General features: G+C 43.1%; 1 protein-coding gene across 2 annotated transcripts in view; it reads left to right on the top strand.

The window, feature by feature from the left end:
• Positions 1 to 23,440, top strand: part of pax7a (paired box 7a) — a gene marked incomplete at its 3' end in the record, with an annotated part of 42,903 nt that extends 19,463 nt beyond the window's left edge. For both annotated transcript variants that reach the window (XM_083939753.1, XM_083939754.1), the window contains exons 5-9: positions 1,872 to 2,071; positions 9,720 to 9,885; positions 10,352 to 10,548; positions 21,966 to 22,209; positions 23,325 to 23,440. In XM_083939753.1, coding sequence (XP_083795879.1) covers positions 1,872 to 2,071; positions 9,720 to 9,885; positions 10,352 to 10,548; positions 21,966 to 22,209; positions 23,325 to 23,440 — 923 coding nt within the window. The remainder of the gene's footprint in view (positions 1 to 1,871; positions 2,072 to 9,719; positions 9,886 to 10,351; positions 10,549 to 21,965; positions 22,210 to 23,324) is intronic.
• Between the last annotated feature and the right edge of the window lie 3,203 nt (positions 23,441 to 26,643).

The following is a 26,643-nucleotide window of genomic DNA, read 5'->3' as shown; positions in this document are numbered from 1 at the left end:
TTTTCTCTTGTTCATTACAGGCAGGGCTGTTGACCTTGTGCTGCTGGTTCATGTACAAGAGCAGATGTATTGGCTCTGTGGGGCTTAATGGAGAGCGGCAGTACAAGCTATTGTCTGTTGAGGTTTATCAGTCATTAGCCTGATAGCATGCTAAATGTGACACAGACTGTCACAGCGGTTTACTCACAAAATAAAGTCTGTGAAAGCGCTTCAAACTAAGGGGAGGAAAAGAAAATAATTTGAGGAGAAGAGGACTTTAGTGTCTTTCTCTGAGCCCCTTGAGTATGTGTCTACTCTGGCCCCCACATCTCCCTGTAGGACATGAGGTGACTTTGGAAAGTGATTTGGAGACTGCTGGTCTGGTCTCAAGTGTCGTCATGGCAAGTTACCGGGCAAATGGATATACACATCCTCATGAAAACCAACAAAGGGATATGTGGTGTATGTACATATTCAACTTTGTATGTTCAAGGGTGTTCTGCAGCAGAGTGAGCCTGTGCTTCAAGAATCAATCTTTATTAAAAAGGATAAGACTGAAGAATTGATTTAATGAATGCGGCCTCATGTCCTGCGGCCACATGTAATCCGCAGAGAATCATTGAGCATGAGCTCAGGGGGACAAAAATGTTCGTAGAAGACTCATAGAGTGGCCTGTAATGATAGTCTCCATATAATCCCATAATTCCTTGTTTAATTAAACTCTGGAGCTGGCCTTGAGACTCCGCCAGCTCTGTTGCTCTTTTGTTCTCACAGTTGTTATTTGTAGGCTAGGTTTGAGTATTCTTTTGTCCACTTATGTTTTGACTGGAGTGAGCTATAAGCAGAGATCTGTAAAACAATGAATTAGACGTGAGGAACTCACCCGGGTGAGACATTCAGGTGAGCATTATAGTTTTCAGTTGAGCTGAATAGCGAAAGAGCCTCTGTCAGAAGCAGAAATCTCTTCATACACCCTCTCCTTCAATATCTCCTTTTATTTTCCCTCTCCCACACTTTCTGGACTGTGCGTGATGCAATCCAACGAGGCCTGGAGCAACACTGGCACATCATGCTGCCTTGTCAATGTCTCAATGAGGAAATTATGAAAATATGAATTTTATGACATGAAATGAAAAGGGCCATGTAGTTTGAATAGACATGCAGAGGAGGTGAAAATGATGCAATTTTCTAAATTCAGTTATAATGTTAATGTGCAATGGTAATGCGTATTTGCTGTCAGAAATTTCCCTGTCGGCCTGGATTGTACAGCTTTGTGCTGTATCTATATTCCTCGAGCAAAAATTCAGCTCAGTTGAATGCCTTAAAAGTAATGTAAAATATGTTCTAATTCATTTAATGACAGCAGATGGAAACACTTGGGACTGAATGGTTTTGGTGTGATATTGTGTTCTATTTTATACACTTTGGCTGAGCTGTGTATGAGCAGTGTGCCCTGGGCCAACGAGAGAGAAAAGCAGGGTGAGGAGCAGCAAGGTGGCCTGTGCAGATTAACCCCTCTACCCACCGACACCCCCGCTCCCCCTCAGCCCTCTGCCTTCACAGCCTCTGGGGCCCCTTACAGAGGCAGGATTGTGTATGAGGGCCTTTTCTATATTAAATAAATATCCACAGATTAAGATAATATTCTCCCGGTTGTATATTAAGAGAGGAGTAGCTGTCATCTGAACCCTCAGTCCTGCTCTCTAGGGCAACAAAAGAGGCTCCAAAATGCAGATAATGCTGTTAGATCTCCTTCTCGATCAGTTGCAGCTCTCATTTGATGCTGTTTTCTACAAACATCCCTTGGTTAATTCACACAAAACACTCCTTAACTTGATTTCATTCCATGATCACACAGATGGTCCTCTGTTTTTTCTTTCTACTCACCTCAGGTAACCGCACGGATGAAGGTTCAGATGTAGATTCGGAGCCCGACTTGCCCCTGAAGAGGAAGCAGAGACGCAGTCGCACCACCTTCACTGCTGAGCAGCTGGAGGAGCTGGAGAAGGCTTTTGAAAGGACACATTACCCAGACATCTACACCAGAGAGGAGCTGGCTCAGAGGACAAAACTCACAGAGGCCAGAGTACAGGTTAGACACCAGTGACAGTACCAGACAGACCAGACATCGTGTTGTAGTATGCATGAAGTAAATATGAACATATACATATATATGACAGTACCTAGCTATGCTGAAAGTATACTTTTTTCATGCAAATAGCAGAATTGGCATATTCAAAATTCAGCACCATCATCAATGTCCCTGTTACTCAGGATAACCAAAAGAGCGCACTCTAGAGTCTTTTCATGGGAACTTTTGCTTTGGCACAAAGTTCCAGGGAAAAAAATTCTAAGTGTTGTGCGGTGATCATCCTGCATAACAATGATGTTGTCTCTGGAAAGATATATTACTAAATACTTACCTGACTGTCATAGGGTGAAGGCGGAAATCTCTGAAGAAATGTGGGGTTTTTTTTTCGGAAACTGGCGCTTTAAACGTGTAATTGGACTTGCACTGAGCTATAGTCGCTCAGTGCTGAGACTTGTGAAGAAAAAGAGGCTCACGCTATGTTTCACCTGGTGCAGGCCTTACAGGGATCTATGCTGCCAACAGCAAATATCGTAATTCATAAATCACGCTTGATGCTCTGAAAACGTAACTACTTTTACCAAAAGCAACGCTTTACTTGTCTGTCAGGAGGACGATGCCCTTTTTTATCGTATTGTGCATGTAAGGGAGTTTGCTGCTTATCGTTAGCCCTTCATGCTCCAGATGTTGAGAGAAATGCTCTCCATCTTCACACCTCAGACCCAGTAACCTGTCTGTCTGACAGCCCGAGTGCCCTGCAGTTGCATGTAAGATTGAAGGAAGATTTGTACAGTAGAGTTATAGCAGCAGCTGTTCTTCCAAAGATGGAGAGGGAGAAAAAAAGAGGAGAGGAGAGAAAGGGAATGCATTCCTGATGGATTTCTCATTTCGGCCTTTGGCCAGGATCTCATCCCACCACTTTCAAGCTTGCCGCTGCTTGTAAAACCCTCCACATATCACACAGGGTTCCTCATCCTCTCCAGGGACCCTATGCCCCGACAACAACATTAATCAATCAGCCGCTAGTAAAAAAAAAAAAAAAAAAGGTCTGGGGCACCCCTCTCCTCTTACCACAGTCGTTCACACTCCCTCTGAACCCCCAAGCTCCTCGCCGCATGCTAACTGTTCATCACACTACAAACATGCAGTTGGGGTAACTAATTCCACACATGTCTTTGTCCATCTTGAAACCCCCCAACACGCTATATGTCTGAGTGTTTAATGCCTTACTTACTCAAGGGAGGAGAAATTTATCTCAAGGCTGTTATAAGGCAATATATTAATTTTTCTTTTAGAGTGGATGAGGTAAATGTGGACAAGAGGTGGAAGAACCGAAAGCATCAATAATATTCCTTGAGAATCTTCTCAAACACATCCTGATAACACATTTCTAGAAAGTAAATTCCATTTTGCATTCTGTAGATTCAGTTCCAACAATCTTAATATGGTTTATTACAGCCACATAATTGAACAAACAACATTTTGTGCTCCATTTTTTTCAAGCTCAAAAGCCAAATGCATCAATCTAGTGCAATTCAAAGTTATCATGGAGGACAGTAACACCTCAAGCTTGAAAACAAAATCCATTCTTGTATTAGCACCTGTGCATTTCTGGAGCCTGACAAAATTTCTAAACATGAAAGTAAGAGAGAGAGAGAAATAAGATGGAGTGACTGCTGTGTGTTTGCTGTCAGATAATGGATTTAAGTGATGTCATGTGAAAACCTGAGGAATTTGACTCATGGCTATAATTTGTTAATGCTGTTTGCCTCATAATCTAATTCTTAAAGGCTTTGAAAGTCTCAAAAGGTCAACTCAAACTCAATTTTCTGAGAAGGTTATGAAGAAAGGGGCTCTGCTAGCCAAAATAAATAAGTTGCACTGCAGTTTGGTGAAGTAAGATTTAAATAAGTCTGATTGTTTTATCGCAGCCTTTCCCAAATGCATCTCAAAGAAATTGTTGTTTTCAATGACTACTGGAAATACTACACAAAAACTAAACGTTTGTATGAAGAATTAGATAATAAGAATAAACTATTGTTTGGAATAATTTTGTTTAAATGTGTATTTGATGGTGTGTGCATACGGGTGTTTGCGCCACAGTGTTCTGAAATGTCCACCAGCTGGGCTTTCACATCGGTGCCCAAAAGGCCCATCACAGGGTAGGAGAGAGGAGACCCTCTGGCCTGAGAGCAAAGCTTCTCCAGCACAGCTGCAATGACGTATCTTCCAGATGTCGTTCACAGACAAGCTGGTGTTTGGGGCTGAGAAATTACAGGGGGTGTTGGTGCTCCAACAGACTTGTGTTTTAACTTGAATTTGTGTCCGCGGTCACGCTTCACTGTCAACCGTTAAACATGGTGATAATGTGGAGAGCCTTTATTTCAGGTTGGCTTCAGAGGTAAACTAAATGAGGTGCAAACACCAGCAACACCGACACTCAACTGCCACCACCCAAAGCTGAGTTGTAAATTAAACTGCTAGATTCTTGTGGAAGTGATGAGTGTTTGGCTTAGCGCTGACTCACAACCTAAACTCATAAACAGAGCTAACCCCCTTGTGTCTACCCTCGCCTGCTATTTTAAGACCCTTTCACCATCCATCTTTATCAGCCCTGATGCCCCTTTCAGCAGAGCTACCAGTAGCTCCTTCAGCACCGTGAGCCCTGCAATGGTTTTATCACCCCAAATGACAAATTGTTGTATATGATCCGTATCTCTCAGCAATTAGTTCCAGGCCGTCTCAGAGGGAGGGTCTACCTTCAGTATGTGCTCTGCTGATGCAGTGTGTGCTGCCACTTTCCATCTGATAACCCCTCAGTTTTAACCGGAGCAGGCGGCAGAGCCATTCCATGAGCTTTTAGAGAAGAGTGTCATTTGCGGCCCTTCCCTCTGCAGTCGATCCGTTGGGGGTAGCACTGAGGGGAGGGAGTGCAGGCAATAGGCTGCAGGACGCTGTAAATCAGTGCTCACAGATGAAGCAAATTACATTCTCCTCTATTTAGACTGAAGTTTTTAAGAGAGTAACTCCTGAGTCTCGGCTGAGGCTCATCATCTCAGCATGCTGCCTCCGGCTCGCGTTACCAAATCTGTCACATAGATCCTCTTTCATTCCCAATAAACATTCTGCATGTAGCTATTATACTTAGTGAAATCTAATAAGGTATAAGCATTGCTTTTTATGAAGCATGCAAATCAATTTGGTAAAAAGTTTCTCTCTTTATCTGTGGCTTGTGCTGGCCTGTTGATGCAATGGAATAAGCACAGAGAAAAGAACGAAACAGTGTTCTGGTCTGCATACCACCAGTATCATCAACACCAGTACAGGCAAATTCCAACTCATGCTGAGGCTTTTAAGTTTTCAACACCGCTGCTGGATACATAATCCCATAGGGAGGTATCAGGAGGTACTACACAGTTTCCTGATTGTTATAATATCAGTTGAGTACCAGCGGCAAGAGAGAAAATCACAATGGAGCTGAGTGGTGACAACCAAACCCAACAGGCAACTGTATTCCCGCCAGTATGGGTTTATGTTTCATAAAGGAATAAATAGGATTTGTGTAGATTGTAGTAGAGAAATTGTTGCAGTGCATCAGTGTGAATGTTCTAACAGTTTCTTATTATTAGAATTTAAATGACTTTGGTACAGTGCTTCTGTACTCCTGATACTTATCAAGCTAATCCCACTCTCCTCTCAAATTCACACTCCTAGCTACTTTAATTAGCATAGTGCCAGTCTGGAAGGCAAGCAGGGAGGCAATCAGAGAGAGGGGGGGGGGGGGGAGAAAGGAGGAGGAGGGGGGTATTGCGTGGTAAGAGACAGAAGAGGATTTGTATGTTGAGGCTGGTTGCATCACCCTTCTGTGTTTTTGTGGATATGAAGTCAGCAGCACATTTTGTTTTGTCATTATCTCTGCTCTTGGTATTCATCTACCGAATGTTGCAAATTGGCTCCTGAAAGGCGTCACACATTCGGGGCTTGTGTTTGACAAAATAATTCATGGAGGATTGTCTGAACGGGGAATTCTGAAATATGAGTGATCCTATTTAAGAGAAACAACAGAGAGAGATTTTTACTGCAGTGCAGTGTCACAATGTTTGTAACTGTGTATTATCACTGATCAGCGATAAGAAAATGCAAAATGCCACTTGATCGCTAGGAATCGATTCTGTCTGCTGAGAGTGAAAGGAAGATTAATGGCAAATGAAGCGATGCAAGCCATGAAACTGTGTTCTTATCCGATTTCAGGTTCGAGGTTTGCAACGAGACCCTCTTCTAGTTGTGCTCTACAACAACCTTCACCCACCTCTAACTATGTCCTCCTCTAAGCCTTCCTCTTTTGTTTCACAAGCAGGGCTAAGCTTGCTTCTATAAAATGGGTTACTGCTCTTCCATCCTCCCTGCCTCCCAAAACTTTCCCCATAACCAGTGCAGACATACCCAAGTACACTGGATGCAGAGAAACCCTTTAGTCTGTGAAAAGGAAACAGACATGAGTGACATGAATTCAGCGGCACACTTGTAGGTAGATATGGGAGACATGCAGGAGCGCTGAAGCTCTCTGTATTGCAGAGAATTAAACCGGATTGGGGAGAGCAGAGGAGAATCTGTGGTCCAAGGTGACTTTGTGATCAGGTTCCAGAGCGCAGCTTCAAATCCTCAGCTTCAGGCTGTGTGAAAGTCTGTGTGAGAGCGAATGTGTGTACATACACACATGTATGCATGTGTGTGATAGCGTATGGGCACTCGTGCATTGCCACTTGTGTTTATCCCAATCTGCGCTGAGAACCTGACAGCCCATTCAGTCAGTGGCACATGCCCATAAAGTGGACGCACTGAGCTTTTGTGATTACTTACTCAATAGAGTTGCACCCTGTTTGGTAGCTTAGGTGAGTTTAGTGGGTTAATGCTGAAGCATGCTGTTCAAAGTTTGGGTTCCAGCAAACACGATGCGATACGATACGATAAGATACGGTACGATGCGATGCGATGGGATGCGATGCGATGCGATGGGATACGATACATTATACCTTATTGTCCCCACAGGGACATTTGTCTTAAACTCAAATGCTGCACAAATATAGTTGCCACCATAGTAGAAAATAATAAATAAAAAGCAACATACAATCAAAACAATTTGTATGTATAGCAAATCACAACCACAGATTACACATATGCACATATTACACAACCAGTAATAAGATCACCACAAAGCTATTGCACAACCCCTGCGGCCTCAACTGTAAACTGTAAACTCCAGTAATCATGACGTTACCCTTCACTGAGTTTCCTCTCTGTGATTTTTTCTGACAGCTGGTGGGATTGTGATGAGACAACCCTGTCCCCTCGAAATATATGTTTCAGTCTACTAATTTGCAACAGCAAGCACTCTTTGAAAGAAACTTAATTCAGGCTGGATCATATTTGCTTTTAATGTGTTTGCATTAATGTTGATACTGAAAGTAAGTTACTCCTTCCTTATTTAATTTGTCTTCTCCACATTATCTGCTTGTAGCAACTAAAGCCTGATTCAGCTGCTTTATGGTTATGTTTAGAAACTCACAGCACTTTGTCAGGGTTAAAGAAAAATCGGGGTTTTGGTTTAATCTTGAAAAAATCAACAGTGACCCACTTAGTGTGACAGAGAATTTATGTATTCGTATATAAATGTAATTTCAAGGGGACAGGGGTGGATCAGGGAGGAAACACACTGACATAATGACAGCCAATGAGTGACACAGTCCTGGATAATGACAGCCAAAACAAATTTCAATTAATGAAGGTGTAAAAACAAAAAGAACCTCAGCATTTACGATGGATTTCATCAGTAAACTGATATGTCTATTACTTGCATTCAAATGACAGTGTTAAGAGCCACAGGGTCATAATTGTAAGACATTATTTTTGAAAACATTGTGGTTAAGCGGCTGCAAATAAATCTCTGTATGCATTGGAAACATTGGCATAAAGTTAGGAGAGGGAGAAAGAAATAAAAAAGCAACACTGACAAAACACTGGAAATTGGTAAAAGCAAAAAGCGGACTTCAACGTTTAAGTGTTTTGTGTTATGATGGAACACCTCCTTCCTAAGCTTGGATGACAATGGGGGAAGGAAGTTATAGTGAACATAAAAGAGGGGTGGGGTGAGTGGATGAGGTCGGAGGTGAAGTGGCACTGCGGGATGGGGTGATGGGGAGTGTGTGGAAGAAAGGGGTGTGCCCCCCGTGCCCCCCTCCCCTGGGCCAGGCAGCTGTTTGTCTGGCGTGGTTGGAGCTTAGTTCAGACCTTGGACCACGCTCCACTACATCCCAATAGCAGAAATTTCACTGGAGCCACTCACCACATTTGTTTTGGGAGTAGCTGATTGAGGGATCCAAACAGGGTCTTTAGATAAAGATTTCCTGTTAGTTTTGTGTGTTTGAGGTTTTCCCAACAGGCCCTCGTCTGTTGCATCCCATTTCTTTCTAGTGAGTGCTCAAGATTGAAACGAACTATAGGCAAAAAAGAAAAATCACCTGGTCTTTGCAGAGGCAGTGACTGTGTGAAAAAAGAACCACATTCAAATTAAGATCTCTGTTGGGCTGAGATCCCTTGTAGGCCCATACGAGTTTATATGTATGTTTGTGTGTACAGAAAGAGGCAGCCCTCGAAATGCGGGGAGTATGTCGCTGTGTAAGTCCCCTTGAAAGTGTCCCTCTTTAAGACCTGTTTAAAATGGACGCCCCCTCTTTGTGTCCACTGTTCTCCGTGGCGTATGGAGGGGCTTTTGTCCCCTTCTTTCATGTGCTCTCACAATAGCCCGGGCCGTTTGAAACACAACAGTAGATGAACTGCACTGACAGTGTATTAAACTCTGATGAATTGCCTGTGCGAGGCATAGATCAATGTCCTTCAACCCTTAGCACACAGTGAAGCCCGGGCCTTGTCTTGGTTAAATGGAACAGGTTGCTGGCTCTTTTCAAAAGGCCTGATTATATTCATGTTTTGTTGAAGCAGAAGCCTTTTTAAAATGTGTAAATCTTTGTGTTTCAAAAGAGTCCTATTTTTTTCCCCTTTTCATTCAGGGAATTGACATTGTGTGTCTGCGCTTTGGTCCTGCTCATTTTACGAGCATTTTGCTATTTGATTATAAAATTTAAAAACTTTCTTTTGAACAGACTTTTAAAGCTTCAAAAACAACCACATTAAAATAGTACTGCAGCAGTATGCAAGTTAATGTTTCTCTTTGTCTCCAGAGAAGCAGTGGCCTCTCTCAAAGCATCCAGTAGCTTCACCAACATACTTGAGGTGTGTGATGTGGAGGCTAGTGGCCTACCTCTGACCTTTAAATGACTTCTCCCCTCTGAAGGGGGCTTAGGGCAGCCTGTTTACACAGATCACAGCTTCAGCCACTTAAGAACAACAGGGACGGACCACTGAGCCTCTATGGCAGCTCCCACAGGGACCAGGCACCAGCACCACCACTCACATTTGGCAGATTAATCACAGGTGGCAGGAGCCAGCAGACTCCGCTGAAAGTCTCACAGCACAAACATAAATGGAGTCTAACAACTTGTAACCTGCAGGAGGTCAACATTCAAAGCCGAGAATGCGGAAAAACAATTTGAGTTGTGCTTGGATTTGAAGTTGTGTGTCTTTCTCTTCTCAGGTGTGGTTTAGCAACAGGCGAGCTCGATGGCGTAAACAGGCTGGGGCCAATCAGCTGGCGGCCTTTAACCACCTGCTTCCTGGAGGATTCCCACCCACAGGGATGCCAACTTTACCCACATACCAGCTACAAGACTCCGGCTACCCCGGCACCACGCTATCCCAGGGTAAGACCGGCACAAAACATACAGTATGCTCTGTGCTTTTATTTTAATCTAATTTTGTTGAGATTACATTAGTCCTGTTTATTTGTGGTATGCCCTCTGTATTTTATATTCATGTTAATAACATTATAAATTATATATGAACCATGTGCAGCATATATAAGAACCATGCAGCAAATAGTTATGTTTACAATCACATCTTTGTCACAGTAGAACAAAAACAAGCCTTCGCTTATTTGCTTGTTCATTACAAGCACACAGCACTTCTGTCCTTTGCAACACTTTTAATGCATAAAGAGACATTTCCCTCTGGTTAATAGTTTTCAAGAAGTACACTTAATATATGACTTATGACTAAGTGAGCTTGAACTTTGAGACTTCTGTGTGAGGAGTCATGTTTGGATTCAGCACAGAATTCCAAGTGTTTTTTTTCTCTTTCTTAACTGTTTATGTTTTTTCTTGGTGTCAGAGGGTAGCAGTACATTGCACAGACCCCAACCCCTGCCTCCATCCTCCATGCACCAGGGAGGGCTGACTGCTGACAGCAGCTCTGCTTATGGCCTCTCGTCCAATCGCCATGGCTTCTCCAGCTACTCTGATACATTCATGAGCCCTTCAGCATCCAGCAACCACATGAACCCAGTCGGCAACGGGCTCTCCCCACAGGTCAGTCCAACTAGTTTTACCCCCATGTTTCCTCCCAGCTTATATAATGTTCCCACATATTGGTAGTGTTCACATTCATCCATCTACCACCTCCCTCCTCCTTTCACTGTTCAGAATCTGTAATTGTATTTGAATGAAATTAAAATTCAGAAACAGCATGTTCAGCAAAATAACTGCCAGTGTGGGCTTTTATGTAGGCCTTCCAAAGCCCTGGATTTATTTTAGCTACTCTAAATTGCTACATTTGTAAAACAATTGGATTAACATCAACAAATTAAAATTCATCTTGATAGTACCGCAAGTACTCAAGCTGCTCCAAACAGCGGTTTCGACTTTCCTGGGACATCTAAATCCTTGTGCAGCGCAGTGAGAACACATGCAGATGAAATAATTAGCTAAAGCTTATAAATGTAGACCCATAATCTTCTTCACATAATTGTCTGCAGTTGGAAGACTCAAGTGCTATGTAGCGATTTTCTTCATCTCTTTACCGAATGATTTCCAGACAGCTCTATGTAAAAAGCGGCTGAGGCAATGTGCTCTCTACGTGTGAGGTTTATCCTGCTGGCCACTTCACATGCTCCTGTGCACTCCTGTCATAATAAAGAAGAACATTACCCAGGCTACTTAGGTTCCTGGGTTTCCTAATTACAGTTTAAATCCCTAAAATATCTACTCTACCCATTCTCCACTGTGCCATCTTAATGTGTGACACAGTATGTGCAGGTTTGTTTGCTCCCTCTTATGAAAAGCTCTGCCGGATTTCACGTTAACCTCTTTGGACACCTCCATTAATGAGCGTTTAAATGCACCTCTATGGTAAGGGTTGAGCTTTAAGTAGCACAGAATGAAAAATGATTTGTATTGATGCAAATCGTGTGTACGGAGTGAATTATACACAATTACCCATCAATACTGGCCAGTCTTGCCCACCCTCACCAACAAGATGTGGTTAACAGGCAGAAAATAAGATTGCAATGGTGTGTAAAGAGTTGAAAATGAATTTCAATGCTGCATTTGTCCACAATTACCCCGTCGTTCACACGTGTTTTATAGGGAGTTTTTTTTCTTCTTCTTCAAATATTTCTTAAAGCAGATTGGAAACATTCTTGGTATTACCCTCTTTCTTCAGAGAAGAAAGAATTAAGGATTTTGTGACAAAAAAGAGATTTTCTCTCCTACTGGAGCGACGGAGGATAACATGGAGGCTCACAGCGTGTTTGATTGTTAATCGTGGCACAGGGGCTTTAACTGCTAATGCTCTCACTGCAAACCTGCAGAAAAACACCAGGAACATGGAGTCGTTTTTTTTTTTTCATTAATGGCTCTCTCTAATACTGGCATGGGGTACACTGTCGCTTTCTCTCCCTCTCTTCACAGGCATTCAAGAATGTGTTGGGATATTAAACATTTCCTGTCATAGTGAGGATTAGGAAAGGAGCCTTTGGGCAACTGTACAGCATGGATTTTCACTATTCAATTACTCTATCAAGTGGGATTCAAGTCCTTTTTTAAAAAAAAAAAAAAGAAACACCTGAAAATGCATTTTTTTTTTTGTTTGTTTTTAATTCATTTATTTATTCAAAACCTAAATTGTGGATTTTCTTCTTTTTTCAGAGGGGCATACGCATGTAGTGGATGTTTCGTTGTGTCACACCATGTTTGCACTGCACAGAATTGAAATGTATTGAATGCATGCAGAATGCTGTGTGGCATTCCTATCAGTCTCTCAGCATGGTAATGAATGTTCCCACTGACAGCAGAATCAGAGTTCACTCTGTGGTGCAGCGTCCTGCTGGGCTGGGCAGGCCCCATCTCTCTCTCTCTCTCTCTCTCTCTCTCTCTCTCTCTCTCTCTCTGTTGCAGCTATACAGATAAAACTCGCAACACAACAAACACACAATAAACACTAAGTTTACCGTGTCCAAGTCAGACCTTGTTTTGTCTTTGCATTTAAACAAATTTCAATCGAATGGCAAATCAGTTTCAGCTTTGGAAAATTATCAGCAAAACACCGCACAGTTTCCTGTTTTACTTTCCTTATAATGGAAAAAGCAACACAAGGAGACTCTCTATCAAGATGGAAATGAGAATTTGATATTGTAGGTTACAGACAGCATCTGTTTGCAGGAGATATGCTTGTGCATTGGTATGTGTGCAAGCTATTTCTTCAAGTGTCTGGCATTGATGGCCTAGCGGTTGCTGTAAAGATTGACAAAAATTCTCTGATTCCCAGTAAATGGGCTGCGGTGGCGAGGTGCCAAGTCTGTAATGGAATCCTGCAGCGTTCAGCAGTCCCGACAGGAGCTCGCGTCCATCCCAATCCCATAACCTATCCCGACAGCACACATTTTCCCATTACAGGCGGGAGAAAAGCCGCCCGCACTCAAACTGGTTACTGTCATTGTGGGATATACAACGTGTTCGGCTGGTTGAGTTGAGGGAGGCAGTATATTATGGGTGGTGAGAGTGAAGCTGTGCATGGCTGGGCAAAAGGTATGAAACCAGAAGTGTGTTTTGTTGTTAGTCTTGTTTCATTTAGCGGCACAGCAGGTGTTGGAAAGAAGGAAATGCAAGGCTATACCAGTATTTTTTATCTTTAGCTGAGGACTTAAGCTCATGTTTGCTTTTTCATTGTGGTCTTTTTAATATCCCATTTGAAACTGGTCTTTGTCTTGGCCTCATAAGTAGCCAACATGATGCTTCAAATGTGAATTTTGCATACTACTGCAAAACAACAGCCTTTCCTATAAATGAAGAGGGCATGCTTTGACAACCAAGACATACTCATCTATTAAGAATGATTGTATATTTTCAACAAACCCTGGTAATATGAAACTATAAAGAGCCTCATTATTGCATGACAGGGACACCTGCTGGGAGAGGAAAGAAAACAACTGCACTTGACTGGAGAGTTGAAGCCCTCCAAGAGGAGCTCAGTGGCAGAGCTTGGGTTTCACTCCTCAGAGAAATTTCTGGAAATAATGACATGAGGGAATAATGAGAACAAAACAAATTCCTATTACAGAGTAATGCACTGTTGAATGTTCTACAGTGATGTTGTATGGTGTTCTGAGATTATTCTAAATGATAGGGAGGCGTAATGTGGAGAGTGGGAAGTCAAAGGTATGATTGGAAGAGAATTTATTTTCTGTTTTGATGAAGGAAGTTTGGAAAGTTTTGTGAGGAACTTTTTTTCTGTTTTGCAGTTTTAAGTGTTGTGTGTTTTGGAATGACAAGGATGTATGTGTGTGTATCTGAGGAGGGCCTCTGGGCTGTGTGAGTGGGCCTGGCCTCCACATACACACACACTAACACACACACACACACACACACACACACACACACACACACACACACACACACACACACACACACACACTCACACACACACACTAACACGCGCGCGCCCGTATACGGGATCAGAGGCAGAGCGGCTCTCACCCCTGCCTCCCTTTGATCTGTGTCCCCAGGCCTGCCTGCCCGCGCGGCGCTGCACCGTACCACGCACGCTGACACCATGCTCACCAGCGACTCCCCACAACTGTCTGAGAGAGATAAGCCAGGGGAGACTCCAAACTGTGCTGCTGCTCTTCCATTAGCTAGCGCAGACGCTTCTTTTAAAAACGGGATGAATTATTTTTAAGAAGCAAGCTCTGCTGTTGCCAAAAAAAAAAATGGAGAGGGGAAAATGTACGGAACAATCTGGAGCTCTGGCTTCATTCCGCCTCCCTCCCTGACTTCTAACAAGACATTCTGCACCTGAATACCAATGAGAGGGGGAGATTCATGTAGTCCCCCACATTATTAAAACTTGGGCATTAAGCCTCTAACCGGGCACTGTGTCAGCTGGCAGGCTCCACTGACAACAAATCAAAGGGGATGAGCACATAGCCTGCATTCATAGCTCAGCCACTCGCAGAGCAAGACAGGGAATACATACTGGTTAATTAGAACTCCCATTAAAACAAATACAGTTTCAATTTGGCAAGTATAAAAAAAGATGTAAGAGGCTTTCAGAAAAAAAGACCTGCTGTTGGCAGCTGCCAAGAAAATCCAGGGACTGTAAATCATATCCACTGGCTATACTGTTTCTGCACAGATTATTAGGGTTTGCTGTTGTTTTGCAACACTTTTGAACTCTGAGGAAAGATTATGTGTCTGTGACACCAGAAATGCATCTCTGCACACATCGTGGTCGTTGCTGTGTTGCGTTGGATCCTCGTCTTCTATGATAATGTGTCTTGGTTTGTTTCTGCAGCTTGCAGAGAATTATATCTGCATGGGTGCTAGCTTTTATGTAGTTTGACATCATAATTTAGTAATTCTGAACTCAAAGCTTTATGACACCTTATAGAACCAAAGGGTGCCACTCATGAAGCACAGCATGGTCATAGCATCAGCTTTACATGCAGCCATCATTTACTTGCAGCTGAGACAGCACTGCAGCTTTCTACCAATCTGCATACCTGAGCCATTTGTTGCTCATTTTCATTTCTGTGAAGTGAAGCTATTTTTCTTTTCCATTCCAAAATATTTTTGGTTGGAGCTTTATGTATTCATAATCTATTTTCACCTACTAACCCTCCTTCCCTCCATTTGGCTTTTTGTCATCCCATGATGCCTTGCCAGTAGTGCTTTGCTCTCTCTCTCTCTCTCTCTCTCTCTCTCTCTCTCTCTCTCTCTCTCTCTCTCTCTCTCTCTCTCTCTCTCTCTTTCTCTTTCTCTCTCCCCACCTTCCTTTTCTTGCTCCAACTCTCTCCCCTGGAGAGGCAGCTCTTCTCCCTACGCCCAGATGAAAGGCTATGGCGGACAATAAAAATGCTATTTAAATGCAAGGGTGTTTGTGTGCGGGTGAGAGATATTTCCTGCTGAAAGTGAGCTGCTGCATCCTGATAAATAGTAAATATAAGGGAATGTGATTTACATTTATCTTGCAGAGGCAGCCAATATGAATTTCAGTAAATCCTAGAAGATGGGGATTTAAGAAGGAAAATGACTGAAACTGATTCACATGCTGTGTGTCCCACGCAGTTGAAATGCCTATAAGGTGAAGAGTGGGTACTGCCTTTATTAAGTATAGGCATAGACACAGATCCTATCTAAAATACCTATTACACACAGACATGCACTGTGTCATATGCTCATCTGCAGAGATTTCCAGCCTCATACATAATTTGAAGGTGACTTGTATTAAATATATATAATAATAATAATGATTAAATGTAGTCTGTGATGGTAGGCCGTTGGGCAGGTAAAGTTTTAGTGGGCCATACGCTTGGTGACCTACTATCTCCAGGGTCAAGGGTCAGGGTGTAGGGGGTTATGGGACGGCTGGGGGAAGAAGGAGGGCTGGTTCGCTGTGAACCTGTCCTGCTAGCCGGAGGTCTCGAGTTGTTGTCCAGCTGCATGTGGTTCCTCTTAGTTCCAGATGCCACTCTGACAGGTGCATAGCTGTGATTAATACTCTCTGACTTTTTCTCTCTTTCACGTTTTCTCATTCCGTCCCTCCTTCCCCCTGTCTCTTCAGCATGGTCTCTCAGCCCCTGACTTCGCTGAGTACTCCACTGTGCTTGTGACCCCTTTGCAAAGTTGATCTAACACTCGCTGTTTGCTTAGCCTTTGTAGAAAAAAGTTGAAAAAGGGATAGAAATACTATAAGTAGCTATTTCAGCATGTTTCATTGCATCTTTCTCTCTCTCTCTCTCTCTCTCTCTCTCTTTCTCTCTCTCTCTCTCCCGCTCTCTCTCCTCCTTTCTTCTTCCTGACAATAAGATGAGAATATGGGAGGTGGTTGGGTCCTCAGCTGGTTGTCTCATGCAGCAGCTCTCCCCTCTCAGTCTCCAGCTGAGAGCTATTTCACTATTTATTTACATGTAATTATGGCTATGAGGTGCAGATATTAACACTGTCAAGAACAATTTGACCTGACATTTTTCACTAGTGCTGGCCCCTGCTGTTTTTAGCAAACAACCCTCCGCCTCCTCCTCCTTTTCTTCCTTCCTCTGTTCTCTCCTTCAGTCCCTCGATCCGCATCGCTTTTACTTCTGGGGTTGCTCCCTCACACACACAGACACACAGGCAGACAGACACACACACACACAGGCAGACAGACACACACACACACACACACACACACACACACACAGAGGCCCTGCCTCGCTGAAACCACTCTCATGGAATCAGAAAATCTGCCGTTTAATTTAGAAGAGGCGTTGGTGCAAGGTGCGGAGAGTTGAAGTCTGTGTGTGTGTGTGTGTGTGTGTGTGTGTGTGTGTGTGTGTGTGTGTGTGTGTGTGTGTGTGTGTGCGCGTGCGTGCGCATGCACGCTTTGAAGGGGCCTCTCTTGTTCCCAGTGGCTGAATCCATCCCATAGTTACTCAAGCATATCACTAGCAGAGAATAGAAGATTGCTCCCCACACGTTCTCCAATTGCAGTCCAATAGACGGCATATTAACCTCTGGTTAGCGTGGGGGCCAAGTTTATAGCTTATACTGTGGGGTGTTTAGCTGGGAGGGGGACCTTCCTCCAGCTTTAACAGCTGTGCTTTCTTGAACATTAAAACTAGCACAAGCTAAAGTGGGCAGAAGAGGATTTGGCTTAATGAAAATTTGCAAAGAAGAGGTATAAAATAAATAATCCTTTTCCACTTGTTTTAGCTTTCTTTGTATGCATGAACAGCTTCACAGGGAGAAGAGACACAGGCGCAGGATAGCTAACATGTTGTGAAGAGTGACAGCTTGTTCCAGTGCCCACTAATCGTCCTCATCTGTGCCTGACTTGTCAGTGCCCAGATTCTGTCAGTGCCAATCAGCCAATTAATTGAACACAATTAGCACCCCACCCCATCTCCCCCACATGCACCACATTCTTCAAAGGCCCATTTCTCTCCCTCCAGCACCACCCCCCTCTCATACCTCTCATTCTGTTTCTGTCTCTTCATCCTATGGCGCTAGTGGAAGACACTTTTCAGTTTTTATTAATGTGCCGCAGCCAATTAACGCAGTGGCATGCAGGCCAGAGCTCGTCATCTGCTGCCTGCCACCATCCCGGCTGTCTGCTGTGGCCCCACGCCACCCCTCGCGCCACCTCCACCGTGACCAAAACGCTTTAATTCAATTTATGCAATCACTGTTATTTTTAAATAGTCATTTTGTCTGCTCAGATGAGGGGCCTTACTGCCCGCTGGGCTGGCCCTCTCTTGTGAGGGATGGGGGAAGGGTGGGACGTTGTGGGAGCAGGAGTCGACTGACTTGGGGGGGTATTTTCATTTGTTATTTATTACTTCATGTTTGTTTTGTTTCAAGTTATTACACGTTTTATTTAGTAAAGTTATCAAGGGAAATATCTAGATTTATTTCTCAAGTTCTCAAAGTCAGACACTTTCCAGACACTGGATCTGTGTGACTCCTGGGTCACAGAATTAAACAGTTTATCCTCCTCCTGTAATCACACCCTGAGGACCGGCCTTCAAATATTGATCTGAAATTCAGTGTCATCACTGTGGATCTTTAATCACTCTCTGCTGAAGCGAGTATCAGCCAGGCAGATCTGCTAAGGTGCAAGATGCTATTCTGCACCACTCAGATAACTTACAGCCATTTGGAGTGCTCATTTTTTCCTGTCTGCCCCAGTGACCTCTGCCTAACTTAAAGGTACATCTTGGGGGCATTTTGATTTGGGCAGAACAGGGTGCTATCGGTGACAGAGGAACTAATCCAGTCTTGCGCAGATTAAGAGTATTTGTGGAGTGGGGTGTGTTGGCGCTGGCGCTGGCGCCGGGAATGGAACAGAAGGGGCTCCTATCAGCTCTCCAGGCAGGCTAGCCCTCAGGCCAGCGCAGTCCTACAGGAGTCTTTGTACTTCCTAAAGCCTCCACTTTCCTCTCACTCACTCTATTTCACTTTCTCTTCCCACTTCTGCCCCCCTCACATTTCTGTAGGGTATCATATTTTCCATACTCCATTTCCGCTCTTTACATTTGTGAAAAGGTGTTGTTTTAGTCCAGTATTACAGTCCATGTGTCCACTTATTGTCGTCAGGTGCTTGAACACAGTACCTAATTTTCCTGAGTCACAGATTTGAGGCACACTAAGTTCATACTGATAAGTATAATCACATAAATGCTGAACATTTAAATATTACACGAGAGAACTACAGTATAATGTTAAAGTGCAATAACAGCAACAAGTTCTAATTTTTTTTAAATAATAGGGGTGTTGCAGGACACACTCTATACTTTATTTGCTGACTTCTTTCCCTTGTTTTTGTTTTTATTTTTTCTTGTACCACTCACAGTGTGTCTCTCAGCTCAGTCTCTGGCATATTGTTTTATTCTGGAAAGAAATCCAACAAAGAACATCTCGTCAAACATTCACGCAGACAAAAAAAAATGTTATATGACTGTTGAGGAAATTAGGGAGGTATGAAAGGGTCTCTTTTTGTGTTTCAAATGCGCTGTTTATTTATCTGAAAGGATGCACATTGTATCAATTTACACTCCCCCATTCACTTCGCCACAGGCTGGAGGGCTCAGAAGTTGTGAGAATTAATTACTTTTTTATTATTATTTATAAAGTAATCTATCTGTAGAGAGGGAGCGGAAAAAGGAGAAGGAGAGGGTGAGGGGAGGGGAGGGGGGTGAGAGAGGCAGGGAACGCCCTGGAGCATTGTCCTTTAAACTAGGTCCTGGCTCACATTATCTCCTAAACCAGCACTCACACAACGTCAAACAACAAACGAACTCTGGGCTGCTGAGGACGCTGTATGCAAGAAAAGAGAGGGAGGTGGGGGGAAAAGAGAGGAGAGGAAAGGAGAGGAGAGGAAAGGAGAGGAGAGGAGAGGAGAGGAGAGGAGAGGAGAGGAGAGGAGAGGAGAGGAGAGGAGAGGAGAGGAGAGGAGAGGAGAGGAGAGGAGAGGAGAGGGGAGGAGAGGGATGAGAAGCAAGGAGGAAGTCTTCTCTTCAAGAGTTTAAAGAGTATATTTGGAAAAATAATGCGGTTGTTAGAATCTTATCTCAGATCTGATTTGAACTCCGCAAATTGTTTAATGCACCTGTGTGTGAACTGAGAGGTGTAATTTAACACTTTGTCAATCCAAAAATCACTCCATTAATGTCTTTCAAGATGTGTGCATGTTACATAAATATGGAATTCTAACTAAAAGCTTTTTATTCCTCTCTGAGAGTAAGTACACAGGCTTGGAGTTTTCCAGCAGGAATACTACAGTACACTTTGTGCCATAATTTAATTTATATACAGTGTTGTTTTACATAGCATGTAGCAACAGAAGTATGTGAAGGTATCCGGCTGCAAATGTTTTTTATGAGCTTATGTGACGAAGTATCATTTAACCCCTGAATGTGAAGTGAGAGAACTTTACGGGGACATCAAAGTAGCAAAGCCATGCAATTAAAAGTGACCTATGGGAAACATAAAATACTGTAGATGTGGGTGGAAGAAGACTACTTTTCTGAGAGGCTGAACTGATTCAAACACAGTCCAACCAGGCACTTGAAAGAGAGATAAATTCACCTCTATGTGTACTTCTTGGACAATGTTTAAACAGCATTGATTTTTGTTACAGCGGTGTGAACACAAAATGCCCCTGACACACAGCTAATGAGAACCAGAGGAGCTTACCGTCTTCCCTCTAGCAAAACTCAAATCATTTTGTGAGGGATGACTAAAAGATTGCGATGTCCTCACAGATGACACTTGTTAGACTCTAAAGTGGCCGACCCATGCTAATTCGCTAAAATAGCAAAACCGCTACAATGTCAAAGATAAGAAGTAATTTTCTTTTGAAGAACTTTTATGAGCACGAATAAATTATATGCGGGCCAATTGTTGGCTATTCTATTTCACAAGGAAGCGATGTAATCAAACTTCAATTAACCAATGACTAAAATGGACCCATGCCTTGCAGCTGTCTCTCTCAGGACACTTAACAAGTTCTCAGCCATCGCAAACCATCAGAACACATATTCCTTCTTATCCTGCCCGGCTCCATATGGGAGGAAACATCACATGTGTCCAGAATGAAGAGGGCCATGAATCTCCCGCTTATAGATACATGTCACATGCTTTGTCCGCAGATGTGGAGGGGACGAGGGGTGGGGGTTTCCATACTGATAGAATTAACATGTGGAAATGACTAACCACCCTTTATGTTTCTGATGTGCTTCAAGTGCTTCATATTTCCTGGGAGTCCTTTTCAGAAGATATGATTAATTTGCTGAATATGGTTAATTTTCCCTCTGTGGGATATTCCTGTCTTAGTGCATCATTTGTGGACTGTTTAGCTTGCCCCTGCATTGCCTCTGTGTTTGCAGGGTATGTGAGCGTGCATGCATGTGTGTCATATATATGTCCATGCTTGCAAACATATGTCTGCATGTGTATCACCCCTGTGTAACCAGCTCCATGATGGGCTAATTGGTTTAGCAGCCAAGGGGCCAAAGGCCAGTGCAGCATAGCAAAACTCAACATGAACCTGATGTTGAAAGGATGGCTTCCCTGCTATAGGAGGGAAGCATGTGTGGGACAATTTCTCTTTTTACCACCCCCTCCCACACACACACACACACACACACACACACACACACACACACACACACACACACACACACACACACACACACCATTTTCCTTTTTCACTTAAAGAAACTTGCAGCATAAGAAAATAAATTCTTCACAGTGTTCTTGGGCCGCTATGCTTCAGACTGGGGTAGCACTAGAGGTAATCTCTTCCATTTTAACATATTTTGAGAACTTCTTCTGACGAATGTCACATGCTATTACATTAATCTAGAATATTGAATTGGAAGCTTTTATGCACTGTGTATAATATACACAATGTGATATTCAACCTGCAGTATCAGTGGGCCCCTCAGTAAGGTTTGTGGAGCCTACTTTGTGTGGGGATCTGAGGGGATCATTTACCAGTTCCAACTCCATTACTATTCATGAGATGGGTAGGCTAGGGGCGAGGGATTAGGGACTCCCTTGGTGCTTGTTGTGCTGTAGGCTCAGGCTCAGGCCTCAGGCTCTGGGACAGGGGCTGTCTGGCATGGATGGTGGATCTATTATCACCCTGGGACCCTTCTGTCCCACAGCAGAACACTTACTGGCAATGCCAGCTAATGGAAACAGTCTCTCTTGTTCCTGTTCTCCTTTTTTTAACCTCATCACCCTCCTTGTATCCTTCCCCCTGCTCTCAAAAAAAGAGATGGGGAAGTTTTTCCCCTTCCCTATTTCAAAGTTGAAATGGTGTATTTCTATTGGCATCTTTACCGTGAAGTGCTAGGATGGCACTATATTTGCAGAAAAAAGTACTTTCCCTCAACTCTGTCAATGCTTTGATCCTCAATTTTCCAAATGTCTAACATCCTCCGTTCCTCCTTCCCCTCCCCCAGGTGATGAGTATCCTGAGTAACCCCAGTGCCGTACCCTCCCAGCCCCAGCACGACTTTTCCATTTCCCCCCTGCACAGCAGCCTGGAGAGCTCCAACCCCATCTCAGCCAGCTGCAGCCAGCGCTCTGACACCATCAAGGACAGCCTGGCTTCCTCCCAGTCATACTGCCCCCCCACCTACAGTGCCACCAGCTACAGCGTGGACCCTGTCACTGCAGGCTACCAGTATAGCCAGTACGGCCAGAGTAAGTTAACCCTGCAATAATATTTATATACTGATGTTTGTGTCCAAACGAGAGACATTCCTTTATATTCTCTTTAAGTTGACTACATTTAAAAAGCCTATGAAGTGGTGTCCAACTCCCAGGCAAGACAGCCTCCTGACCTTTGCACCCTGGTTCGTGGAGGCAGACACGTGCTCTTGATAAAGACCCCCCTTCTCACACCACCACCATCCTCCTAGAGAGCTGCCTTAGTCACACCCCACTCCACTTGGATGAGAAAGAGGAGAGGGCCACTTCAAAGAACGGCACACCCTCAGGGGCCAGAGTGTCCTCTTGCCCACCTTTTTCCCTCTTTCTCTCTTCTCCATCACACACACACATACACACACCCTCGGGCTCAGGAAAGAGTTTGTTTTATTAGATTAGCATAATTGACTGATTCTGTCACAGCCATTCATAAGAGGTAAAATAAAGCACACTTCCCCGACAAGCCAACAGTCAGCGCCAGCTAGTCAAAATTTGTTTATTTATATGCAGCTTCTAGAAGTGATCTGCTGTATTGTGCATCGTTTTTATGCTGTTTGTGGTGCATGAATGCACATGAATGCGCGTGAGCGCGTGCCGATCTGTCACGTTTTGTGTGTGCATACCAGTGTTTTGTCAGCAAGCAAGAAACTGATGGCGGTGCGGATGTGAGCTGATGTGAGGTTAATTAAGATGGTGATTGAGCACAGTAGATGGATAATGAATGGAGAAGAGAGGAGAGAGCTGCTGTCTGAGGATGAAAATGATCGGCCATGTGGAGTGTGGAGGGCATGAAATCAGAGATGCCAAGTGTAATGAAGACTGGCACACAGAACACACACGGGGACCCATCTGAGTGACAGCATGGAGACTTTACCAGGATGCACATGCTCCGTGCCAGCAACGTGCCAACCTCAGACAAGGGACAGGGGAGGGGTTTTTATCTTTCACTCACTCTCTGTGAATTGTTTTTCCTTTGACTCACTCGCTCCTGCCACAACTTATTTCAGCCTTAATCAGAGGAATGAAACGCGAGTGAGTTGGACATATGTCTTAGGAATCTTCAACCTGTCTGACGTGTGTTTTTTTTCTGTCTTTTTGTTTCTGTGCAGCTGCCGTGGACTACCTGGCCAAGAACGTGAGCTTGTCCACCCAGAGGAGGATGAAACTTGGAGACCACTCAGCCGTGCTGGGGCTGCTGCAGGTGGAGACAGGACAGGCCTACTAAAAGCTACCCATGACGCATCCTGCCTGCACCCTTGCCCTCTGCCACCCACTTCCATGCTCCATCAAGTCTGGACTCCAACTCCAGCTCGCCTCTCTGCTGCTCATTCTGCAGCCCAGCCATGACATAAATGCACAGTCACGCAGCCTCGCTGTGTACTAGAGAAAGTGACGCTTGCGGGTGTGACAAGGCACTTTGGGGAATGGAACTAACTTTTCACGCCATTGTCAACCACCAGGCGGCTCTGCACCCTCTCCTCTCAATTTGGGCATCTCTGTCTGCTCTTTGTACTCCTTCCCCACCCTCTAAACCTTGTTTTGTTTTGCTCAGAAGGCCAAACAGGACCCAAAAACACCTGAGGATGGTCGCCTGCCTTTGTCATGGCTGAAGTCCAGCACACATTTAGAGCCATCAACAACATGTACTTTGACCTTGCTGTTCATAGTAGTTAACAAAGCCAATATCATTTGAACGACTCTTATTCGTGTTCCTTTTTGATATTGTTAATATTATTGTTGCTGTTATATGATTATGGTTAATGTGATTTATGTTGTTCTTTGATTCCATTCGTATCTCTTTTCTCTGTTAGATGTTGGTGTGTAGATCACAGTGTATGACTGAAGATGATTTGGGAGTGAGTGTCTGTTGCGTGTGCATGTTCTGCGTGTCGGCACAGTCACAGAAAGAGAGGATGATTGTTTTCCAAGCTGCTGTTCCCTGAGCTCTAATTTTCATGAGCGATTTGACCTTCCCCACTTTCATATTCATCTTGACATTCCTAAAGAACTTGGCCACTCGGTGGGAAGTCTGGCTGTATGGATTCTGCAGGGAATTAAAGCAGCATTTTGGCGGCCAATAGCTTTCCCCTTCTAACCTCCATCCCATCCTTAGCCGCAGTCCATGGGGAGGGGGGGCATTGTTAGCAAAAACAGGATTGGGGAAATTAATGTATTTTGTTTAGAAATATAGACCTTGCCAAGGAGGGCTAACTCTACTCACCCACCCCCTCTACTCCCCCCAAATCCCATCTGCCAGGGAACCCTGTGTGACTTTAACAGCAGATTAAAATCATACAAAAATAATGTCAAAGCTAATTCACAGTGACCCTTCCTATTCCTAGGCAGTATTTCTCTTTTTATAGAGTAAAACAACACATTTTGTAAATCCACCTTGTGATGGTTTCCACTCGCAGACTAAACAAGCATTCCTTCGAAACATTCCTCCAGCTCCATATACGAATCACCTACAAGCATTCCTGCGCTTTCTGTTATGAGATTAAGAAGTACACAAGCTGTGCCATTCACATGCACTCTGGAAAATCATATAATCCAGTCAGTTGTGAAAGGGCACAGGTAACACCACTGATTGACCCCCCTCTCTGGTTTGGACCAGAGCCTCCCTCTAATCCTCCGCTTTGACGTACTCACTGAAATGTACAAAAAAGAAGAAAACATTAAAATAATAGTGGTTATGAGACATTTTGTGTAGCACTCACGGTTTGACTTTTGACGATCCAGGACCAGCTGTTCCCTTGAGAAGTGTTTGATATTTTTTGTTGGCATCAATGTGATGATGATGAATTCTTCACGTTTTCTTAAGACAGGATTTTTTCCTCAGTCACCTTTAAAAACTGAAAACTGTACAGTAGCTGGAGCAGATTGTGTATTGTTTGTTTATAAAAAAGTATGTTTTATACTAAAACAAAACTATGTTGAGTGGTAGGTAAGCAAGGGATCTGTGGAAGTAAATGTTTGACTTGAGTTTCCTTAACTGGCTTGTTTTTCTGTTGGTTTTGTTTTAATTGTATTTAACTGGTTTACCTGTTTTGACCGAAAGTTTTGTTCTTGTTTTTTTGGCCCAGATAAGAATGAATTTGTATAAATTAGTAAATATATATACTCCATTAAAAATGTTCCTATTAAAAATGATATAAAACAGGATCAAACTGAGCTCAACGTAAAATGAAAGCTGACACAGACTCTGGACCACAGGACCGCTGCATATTTGAAAGGTGGTTGGATGAAACATCTTGTGTCGGAGCATTCTGAGTGTGTTTTTGACCACAGACTGATTATTAGTGCAGCCCAGACTTAACTGGATCATGGACCTAACACTCCTGAACCTTGAGTCTTTGGTGTGGGACTTTACAGACGGTTCAGGATGGTGCTGAAGCTGGTGAATGCAGCCTCTCTGCACTGAGAGACTGAATCGAGTCACTTTTGATTTGTGGACCAATAAGACTTCAGGAGAAGAAGTCAAAGTAACGCTGACTCGGCACTGAATTGCAGCAGCTCGTGTGTATATTTTAAAAAGGAAGAATTTTAGAATCGTCTTTAGTGTATCAAACCCATTTCTAACACTTGCGTCTATAAACATTTGGATATTTAACGCATACAACTCCTTACCCCCTCCCCCCCCTCCTCCCGTCTGTTTGACTCTTAACCTGTTTAGTTGCTTTCTGACATCTGTGCTTTGCTTTGCTCCTTTTTCTGTTCCGCATGTGTGTATATTATCATGGTATAATTTATTCTGCTGTATGAAGTATTAGAGTAGTGGGAAACTTGTACTGGTATTTACTACCTTCAGCCTATTGGTGTGTTTACTGTAACACTGGCGTAACTGTTATCAATTAAAGATCCAAAACTGATTTTGCTTCTAGTCTCTTTTTTATTGTGTGTACTGTTGTTGTTGTTGTTTTAACATATTGAAGTTTGATTCAGGTGGTTTTACCACATGTTTAAGTATGGGAAGTAAGTGGATTCATCAATTGATCTATTTCAGCTTCTCAAATGTGAGAATTTGCTGCTTTTCAATTATTTGTCATTTGGAATTGAATATCTAAGGTTTAGTAAAAAGAAATCATCAAGACATCACCTTGAGCTCCAATAGGTGAGTATATATATATATATATATATATATATATATATATATATATATATAAATTACATTTGACATTTATTAGAGTATAAATGTAATGCTTCATCAAAAAAAGCCTGCAGAAGAATTTATATATATATATATATATATATATATATATATATATATATATATATATATATATATATATATATATATATATATATTTTTATATATATTTTTTTTTTAACTAAAATTACTTTTAATAATTGTTAATTCACACAATCTACACAAGGTACACACACACACACACATGTGTAATTCAGAGGGGTGGCACAGACTCAACCATG

Source organism: Echiichthys vipera, assembly GCF_963691815.1.
Source record: "Echiichthys vipera genome assembly, chromosome: X".
Taxonomy (NCBI): Eukaryota; Metazoa; Chordata; class Actinopteri; order Perciformes; family Trachinidae; genus Echiichthys; species Echiichthys vipera.
Note: the sequence above shows the minus strand (reverse complement) of the source record. Positions and strands in the feature narration are given on the sequence as shown.